The 9,763-nt window shown below is 35.8% G+C and overlaps 1 protein-coding gene across 1 annotated transcript in view; it reads left to right on the top strand.

Annotated features, from left to right (window-relative positions):
- Positions 1-7,600, top strand: part of znf593 (zinc finger protein 593) — a 70,455-nt gene extending 62,855 nt beyond the window's left edge. The window contains exons 2-5 of the mRNA XM_074660941.1: positions 5,254-5,268; positions 5,463-5,670; positions 6,997-7,059; positions 7,178-7,600. Of these exons, the coding sequence (XP_074517042.1) occupies positions 5,471-5,670; positions 6,997-7,059; positions 7,178-7,304 (390 nt within the window). The 5' untranslated portion in view covers positions 5,254-5,268; positions 5,463-5,470 and the 3' untranslated portion in view covers positions 7,305-7,600. The remainder of the gene's footprint in view (positions 1-5,253; positions 5,269-5,462; positions 5,671-6,996; positions 7,060-7,177) is intronic.
- The last annotated feature ends 2,163 nt before the right edge of the window (positions 7,601-9,763 follow it).

The raw sequence follows: 9,763 nt of genomic DNA, 5'->3' as shown, positions 1-9,763 counted from the left end.
CACCTGCATGATAAGGAAAACATACATGTGAAAGAGGAGGGGCGGGGGGGGGGGACTTGTAGAAACATGTTAAATATGTTATATTTGGGGTTTTTTGTTATTTAGTAAACCTATTTTTTATTTAATGCAAGTAAGTATATCTTGCTTTTCATATATTTAATTTGGGATGTAAATAAATCTGGGATAGTTTTTATATTATATTATATTATCATTCTATGATATATGAGTTATTAGAGGAGAAGTGAGAAAGGGGTAGGTAAATATAAGTTTTACTACTACCTACTCCTTTTAGGACACTACTACTACTGCATACTACAAAAGAGAGCAATCAGGATAGTAAATAATGTGGGATATAGGGAACACACTGTTTTTAAAGTCACATGCATTGGAATTCATGGATTTGGTCAAATTTAAAACCACAATAATTATGATCAAAGCAAGACATAATTCACTTCCTGGCAATATTAAAAAAATGTTTTGTGAGAGGGAGGGGGGGTTATAATTTAAGAGGAAAATTGAATTTTAAAAAGCATTGTGTTCGTACAACAGGAAGAGTATGTGTTTTTCAGTCTGTGGGGTGGATTTGTGGAATAGGTTAGGTGATGGGTTGAAGCGTAGCACAAATATAAAATTTGGGATGTAAATAAATCTGGGATAGTTTTTATATTATATTATATTATCATTCTATGATATATGAGTTATTAGAGGAGAAGTGAGAAAGGGGTAGGTAAATATAAGTTTTACTACTACCTACTCCTTTTAGGACACTACTACTCTTGTTTTGTTTGTTATTATTTTGTATCTGTTTTTATTTATTTTTATGTTCGAAATAAAGTCATTCATTCATTCATTCAATTTTTCGGTATTATTATTTGTGGGTTGGTGTTATTTAGCAAACCTATTTTTTTTTCACTTAATGCAATCCTTGGCCCATAAATTATTTTTAACATCAATTAAATTAGCTTGCATTCAGAATGTTAATGAATTATATAATTTTCTATTTTCTCCCTTCTTTCTATCCTGGTGTTTTATCGTGGACTTCATACAGCTTCTTCTTCTTCTTTCATTCTTTCATTTTGTTATTTTCATACAGTTATTTCTGATTAAAACATCATTGACATTGGAAAGTAACGAAGAGCCCAGGAAGGTGTCATGTCACGTACAATAATCTACCTGATAGGCCCACTTATCAAGGAGCATACAAATAACATTGCACTCAGAAAACATGTGCAATTATTTAATTAATTTAGAGCAAACATGATTCAACTGGAAAATATTGTTTAAAATTGTATGCCTTTTCACTTCACACATTTTATTAAACTGCTCTATCAAAAAGTAAGCACAACTACAAGCCAAGTTGTAGGCCTATAAGGCAAGAATACTTCATTGTACTTTTCTTAAGTATATCTTGATCAAAAGATCTAGTCCAGTACAAGTAGGCCTATAAGCCAACTTAGACTTTTCTGTATACTTGTCAGTATGAGCCAAGTATACTTAGATTTTATTATTTGTGGGTTGTTATTTAGTAAACCTATTTTTTTTTTCATTTAATGCAATCCTTGCCCCGTAAATTAGTTTTAACATCAATTATTACAATTTTTTATTATTTTATTCTAACGTTTTTATCTATTCTTTTGTTATTATACTGTTTGACTTGCACCAACAAAGCCAAAGAAAATTCCTAGTGTATACCTCTTACACCTGGCAATAAACACCATTCTGATTCTGATTCTGATTCTGATTAAATTAGCTAGCATTCATAATGTTAAGGAATTATATAATTTTCTATTTTCTCCCTTCTTTCTATCAGTGCATCTCTTCACCTGCATGATAAGGAAAACATACATGAGAAAGAGGGGGGACCTGTAGAAACATGTTAAATATGTTATTAATATTATTATTTGTGGGTTGCTGTTATTTAGTGAACATGTTTTTTTCTTCATTTAATGCAATCCTTGGCCCGTAAATTAGTAGTTAACATCAATTAAATTAGCTAGAATTCACAATGTTAATGAATTATATGATTTTCTATTTTTCTTTATGTGCTGGTGTTTCATCGTGGAGTTCATATATACAGCTTATAAAACGACAACAATAATAGACTTCTTTCATTTTGTTTTTTTCATACAGTTATTTCTGATTAAAACATCATTAACATTGGAATGTAACGAAGAGCCCAGGAAGGTCTGCAGAGATCGAAGGGGTCCCTTGACCTCTGTATACTTGTCGGTATGAGCCAAGTATACTTATTTACACTTTTGTTAAGTATTTATAGTATATATATGTAGAGAAACCTGAAGAATAGGCTTATGCAAATGTTGCTTTTGTATTTTATGGTTTCTTTTAAGCACTTATCAAGGAGCGTACAAATAACATTGAACTCAGCAAACTTGTGCAATTAATTTAGAGCAAGCATGATTCAACTGTGAAATCTTGTTGAAAATGTTATGCCTTTTCACTTCACACACTTTAATAGGCTGCTCTATCAAAAAGTGAGCACAACTACAAGCCAAGTTGTAGGCCAATAAGGCCAAAATGCTTCATCATACTTTTCTTAAGTATATCTTGATCCATAGATCTAGTCTGATGGGGCCGCCTTCAAGTGCTGTCGGGAAATTTAAAATATGTCAGTGCATTCTTCACCTGCATGACAAGGAAAACATCATGGGAAAGAAGGGGGGGACTTGTAGAAACAGATAAATTATGTAAGAACAAAGCTGGCAAAGAGCATAGCAGTTTCATGATAAAACAAGACACATACTGGACCATAAATCACTACACATTCTGTATTCTTCACTTGTATCAACATATCTGAATTACTGTGTGGAAGTTTGGGGTTTAACACTTATAAAGCAACTTACAACCATTATGCATACTACAAAAGAGAGCAATCACACTGTTTTTAAAGTCACGTGCATTGAAATTCATGGATTTGGTTCAATTTAAATAATTATGTTCAAAGCAAGAAATAATTCATTTCCAGGCAATATTAAAAAAAAAAATTGTGACAAGGAGGGGGGTTATAATTTAAGAGGGAAATTGAATTTTAAAAAGCATTGTGTTCGTACAACAAAGAAGAGTATGTGTTTTTCAGTCTGTGGGGTGGATTTGTGGAATGGGTTAGGTGATGGGTTGAAGCAGAGCACAAATATAAATCAATTTAAAAAGCTATACAAAAAAGATATTTTTGTGAGGTATATGGTTGAAGAAGAGTTGTGATAAGGGTTGCGTTAAGGGTTGGTTTATATCTACTTTTTAACTCTGGATGGATATGTGGGTTGTAAATAAACTTGGCATGCTGTTCTTATATGTAATTTGGAATGTAAATAAATCTGGGATAGTTTTTATATTATATTATATTATCATTCTATGATATATGAGTTATTAGAGGAGAAGTGAGAAAGGGGTAGGTAAATATAAGTTTTACTACTACCTACTCCTTTTCGGACACTATGACTCTTGCTTTGTTTGTTATTATTTTGTATCTGTTTTTATTTATTTTTATGTTCGAAATAAAGTCATTCATTCATTCATTCAATTTTTCGGTATTATTATTTGTGGGTTGGTGTTATTTAGCAAACCTTTTTTTTTTTCACTTAATGCAATCCTTGGCCCATAAATTATTTTTAACATCAATTAAATTAGCTTGCATTCAGAAAGTTAATGAATTATATAATTTTCTATTTTCTCCCTTCTTTCTATCCTGATGTTTCATCGTGGAGTTCATATATACAGCCTCTTCTTCTTTCATTCTTTCATTTTGTTATTTTCATACAGTTATTTCTGATCAAAACATCATTAACATTGGAAGGTAACGAAGAGCCTAGGAAGGTGTCATGTCACGTACAATAATCTACCTGATGGGCCCACTTATCAAGGAGCATACAAATAACATTGCACTCAGAAAACATGTGCAATTATTTAATTAATTTAGTGCAAACATGATTCAACTGGAAAATCTTGTTTAAAATTGTATGCCTTTTCACTTCACACATTTTATTAAGCTGCTCTATCAAAAAGTAAGCACAACTACAAGCCAAGTTGTAGGCCTATAAGGCAAGAATACTTCATTATACTTTTCTTAAGTATATCTTGATCAAAAGATTAAGTACAAGTAGGCCTATAAGCCAACTTAGACTTTTCTGTATACTTGTCAGTATGAGCCAAGTATACTTAGACCAGGGGTCAGCAACCTGCGGCTCTGGAGCCACATGCGGCTCTTTAGCCTCTCTCCAGTGGCTCCCTGTGGATTTTTAAAAAAATTGTGGAAATGAATAACAGTTTTTTTGTTTACATTTTCATTTTTATTTATCATTGTTGTAGGTCTATGGTACCATGGTACGACGGAGTATTAGGGCCACATTGAGGAAAAAAAAAAATCTGACATTTCAAGAATAAAGTCAAAGGTTTACGAGAAAAAAAGTCGTAATATTACGATAAAGTCATAATATTATAAAGTAGTAATTTTACGTGTTATTTATTTATTTTCTCGTAAAGTTATGACTTTATTCTCGTAATATTACAACTTATTTTTTCGTAAAGTTATGACTTTATTCTCGTTATATTATGAATTCTTTTCTCGTAAAGTTATGACTTTATTCTTGGTATATTACTATTTTTTCCCTCAATGTGGCCCTAATACTCTGTAGTACATTTGCATTTGGGCCCTCACTGCATTAGACTTATGTACTATATACTTAGACTATAAACTGTGTTACCTTCATCACAAAGCTCAAATGTTTTGTGGCTCCAGACAGATTGTATTTATTTATTTTTTTATTTTCCTAAAATGGCTTTTTGATAGTAAAGGTTGCTGACCCCTGACTTAGACTTTTTTTGTAGACTTGTCAGTATGAGTTGAGTATACTTACGTACACTTTTTATAAGTATTTATCTGATACTTACATAAAAAGTAAACTGAAAGTATACTCTCTTATCTTAAGTTTAAAAGAAGTATACTAATAGCACACTTGAATAAACTTATTTTTGGTAAGGTAATATATGGTTGAGTTTAGTGCAGTAGAGAAACCTAAAGAATAGGCTTATGCAAATGTTACTTTTGTATTTCATGGTTTCTTTTAACCATTAATGTTGTTTACTACGACGACTATAGCATGGCATTATTTTTCTTTTTCTATTTTAACCATCTTTTTTTTGACAAATAGTGGTGTTTGGCGCCCTCTGGTGACGTATGATGAGTATGTATATTGTTTTACTTCTCTTGACCCGGAAGTGAAATTCATTCCTCTTGGTCCACACGTGTCAAAGGTAAGCAAAGCTAAACGTCGGGGTTTTAAAGAAGGACATCTGCTTTAATACTGACTTCATTGAGCTGACAATTTCGGATTGGCACACATTTAATCCACACGACTTTATTTGGTGGCTCGAAAATAAGCAATTTGTTTTTTTTTAAGACGTCTACGTTGGCTGATATCTGTTTTTCCTGTTTTCCTCTTTACCAGGATCCAACATGGGGAAGTCCACACAAACAGGTAACCACAAGAGTGACTCGAAGAAGCACATTGCGAGGACATGGAAGACAAAGCACAGGACTAAAGACCTGGACGAGATCCACTCAGACATGAAGCCTGAGACAGCAGCCAAGCTGCTCAATCAGGAGAAGGACTTCGATGTGACAGGATGTGCACAACACTACTGCTTACACTGCGCGTAAGTTCACCCTGTTTGTAGGAGCTGCTTCCTAAATTAATAGGGCTTTCCATTGGTTATTATATTGTCCAACAATTGTACTGATTCTTATCTGTAACAGGGTGCAACAACAAATCAGGATATGTCCTTCTAATGGGCATTATTATTATTCATCATTACATATTGTAGATGAGCTGAACTGGCCAGAAGAAGTACTCTCAGATCTTTTACTTAAGTAAAAGTAACATTATCACTGTAAATTTATTTTGTTACAAGTAAAAGTACTGCATTAAAAATCTTACCTCAGTAAAAGTACGTAAGTATTAGCATCAACATATACTTAAAGTACCAAAAGTAAAAATACTCATTAATATATATATTACTTTATATACGGGTGGGTAGTTTAATATATAATAATTAATTAGTTCGTTATATTTTGTATTAATAACCTGAATCTAAGTAAGTTCACCCCTGTTTGTGGGGGCTGAATAGGACTGCTTCCTAAATTAATAGGGCTTTCCATTGGTTATTATATTGTCCAACAATTGCACTGATTCTTATCTGTAACACGGTGCAACAACAAATCAGGATATGTCCTTGTAATGGGCATTATTATTAATCATCATTACAAATTGTAGATGAGCTGAACTGGCCAGAAGAAGTACTCTCAGATCTTTTATTTAAGTAAAAGTAACATTATAACTGTAAATTAAATTTGTTACAAGTAAAATACTGCATTCAAAATCTTACCTCAGTAAAAGTACGTAAGTATTAGCATTAATAATGTTGCAGCTGGTAAAGGTGGGGCTGGATTTATTTACTTTATATACTGCTGGGGTAGCTTAATCCATAATAATACATCATCATTTATTATTTACATTGTGTATTAATAATCTGAATCTGCAAAGTAACAAGTATCATTTCTCTGAAATGTATTGGAGTAGAAGTATGAAGTAGCATAAAATGGAAGTGCAAGTACCTCAAACTTGTACTTAAGTACAGTAATTAAGTAAATGTATTTAGTTACATTCCACCACTGCAACTGGCTGCATAGTGTTTGAGAGCGTTCACCTCTGTGCTTTTAGGATAATATTTAGCTGTGTAATAACAAGCAGCACAGATATCAGATGAGCAACGGAATATTTTCCTGAAAGTCTCATCCCATTGGATGTATTTATGTGATTGTTTCTGCGTGACTGGTTGTGTTTTGTTGTGTGTCTTCTCTCCGTTCTTATTCTGCTGTGCTCAAGTCTCTCTTACAAAGAAGATCTCACTGAGATGACCTGATTGAATAAAGGTTATAATAAAACGGTAGCCTTTAACCCTGTGGCTCTTCATGTCTTGCAGGAGATATTTCGTGGATATGAGATCCATGAAAGAGCACTTCAAAACTAAAGTGCACAAAAGACGGTACGGCACCATATTTCACCCATGTGTTCTCATATACTCACCTTTCTTGTCTGACAATTATCTACCAAATTTCTGTCCCTTAGAGCTTACCTCTTCTTCTTCTTCTTTCTCCATCCAGGTTGAAGCAGCTCAGAGAGGAGCCGTACACACAGGCAGAGGCAGAGAGAGCTGCAGGAATGGGCTCCTACATCCCTGCAAAAAAAGTCGAAGTGAAGACACAGAGTGTGGAAGAGGACATGGCCTGAGAGCTGCATACTTTAACCCACGGACTGATCAACACAATAAGAGAAGCATTTACAAAACGGATAATGCTTATATTATTCCTTGCTGTCACAAATGCTGAGTGCATTGTTAAAGTAAATGGCTTTTTTTGTGACACACTTAATTTGTCTGACTCTTTACAGCTGTTAGACGTCTGGCTATCACCACAATCAGACCCTCAAACCGTACCTTATAATGGGTAATGTTATGCAACATGTACCTATGTGAATATTGAGTATGTGTAGAACTGTGTGGAATGCTAATAAACTATATCACAGATTGCAGATTGCATTCATATGGGACTACACAGTGTGGTTAAAGCAGCATTTCCCAACCTGAGGGTTAAGGCCCCAGAAAGAGGACAAGAACAGATGTTTAAAAGAATGAAAAAATCTGGCACATGATTTTTCCCTCCTGACTCTTCCTCAGTTTTTGTGGTGTTCATTTTTCCTTGTGAAATACTGGACACTTTACCTAGGGGGATGATTAGGCAGGATTGTCATTTCCTTCCCACTTTATTGTTTATTTGAATTGAGAAAAACTGGACAGTGATTGAGAGGTTTATAAGCCGCGTAATGAAATAATCTTAGAAAGAAGAAACTCTTTGGTTGAACTGCTCCTATCCACCCTATACTCATAACCTGAAATGAAGGGTCACACATAGACTTCATTTTAAGGGATCACAAACCAAAAAGGTTGGGACAAACAGGGTAAAAAAAAGACTTTATTTGGAAACTTTGGGTCCATGTCTAAATATATGCAACATCAAATTTATGGAGATATTGAAACAGTGATTTCTCTGGCATTGTAATGGTCTAACACACACCAGAAAATGACTGAATCAAGATGGGGATCTTAATTGCATATCAGCCCCTTTTGTTTCAGCCCTTTTCTCTCTATGCAGAATGAAGTTCTTGTCCCTGTAAGATTATAACAGCCCCATTGAGGACATGTTGACATTGTAAAGGGTAGCCCAGCACAAACAAAGCCTTCACTTCAACTGGTGCTTCAACATGAAGCTACAAAAAATGTAATAACAGAGTTCCTTGGCAGAGAAACATGTAATTGAAGCTTGTTAGCAGACATTCCTGGGATGAACAATCCGGCACTGCCCCTTTAAATGTGGCTACTGTGACTGCCAGGCAGGCAGCACCCAACTTCCGCTAAGCTAGAGGAAATAATACACTACAACTTCCGGTTACTATTTTCAAAATAAAGCCCTAAACGATCATCTTAAAAAGCGTTCCCTGACAAAACCTTAGGTGAATATCAAAACGTTATTATTTTTATTTTTTTTTACTTAAACAGGTTGTATCTTCAAAAGTATTTCCATGACCCTGCCCGATGTTTTCCCGGGGCCGAAACCAACGTTTAAATTAGTGATGTGTGGATCAGAACGAGTCGGTTCTTTTAAGTGAACGATAAGAGCCGGCTCCCGTCCACGAGTCGTTTTTTTTTTTTTTTACTTTATTAAAGGGACTATTTGTAACTTTGTACGCGCATAGATGTAGCGGGTCGTCACACATGCGCGCTCGCATATGCGCGTTCGCGTGTAGCCGCTGTACCCTCCTCCTCTGCCTGCTCGCCTTCACTCAGACAGCTCAGCTCACTCCACCTCTAGACGTGAACGCGCGCTCACTACACACTGCAGAAGAGTTAGTTTAGCTCTGAGAATATCTAGTGAATGCACAGGGGACGTTTGTGCAGAAATAACTGCTGCAGCTCCTCCAGACCAACAGAGGTTTTCCGTGTCTTGTGAAGTGACGGAGCTCTACAGAGATTTACGTTGTCTTCTCGTTACCGACCGGGTGCCGGTGTCTCCTCTGCTCTCTCCGGCTGCGGGCGGAGAGAGCAGGGAGACACGCTGGAGAGCCCCGCTGCCTCAGCCTGCACTTAGGCAGGAAAAGCCAACACTAGGATCAGATCTAAATCATGTTCATGGAGAGACCTTCGTCTGGTCAGCTAACATTACTGCCAAGCAGCTGAAATATAGAGTGATATTGTGGTTTTAGCTGACTTGTGTCGCCTCACTGTTTTGAGTGATGCTCGTTCAGGTATATTGAGAGCGAGCAAGCGCGAGCCCGACGCTGACTTTCGTTGATTTCACGGCCACAGGTGTCGCTGTTAAGAAGCATTTCTGAAAGTTACAAATAGTCCCTTTAATTCAAGATTGATAGGCAGAATGATAGGACAATTTTCTCCGCACCACAGGCACTCCATGCACTGACTGTGACTGAATGTTATGTTAATGACGTCCGTGCGACCAATCAGGTGATGACGGACAAGGATCCTACCATCTCAAGCAGGGAGGGGCAGAGCGCTGACGGTCTACAGGTACAGAGCAGGTGGGAGAGGAGGAGAGAAAGAGAGAGAGGAGTGCGGTGCGCAAATAGCAGACAAGATGAGTGACAGTCGGAAACGACGCAGCATGTAAAATTATGGT

The sequence above is a fragment of the Sebastes fasciatus genome, chromosome 15 (assembly GCF_043250625.1).
Source record: "Sebastes fasciatus isolate fSebFas1 chromosome 15, fSebFas1.pri, whole genome shotgun sequence".
NCBI classification, from domain to species: domain Eukaryota; kingdom Metazoa; phylum Chordata; class Actinopteri; order Perciformes; family Sebastidae; genus Sebastes; species Sebastes fasciatus.
Note: the sequence above shows the minus strand (reverse complement) of the source record. Positions and strands in the feature narration are given on the sequence as shown.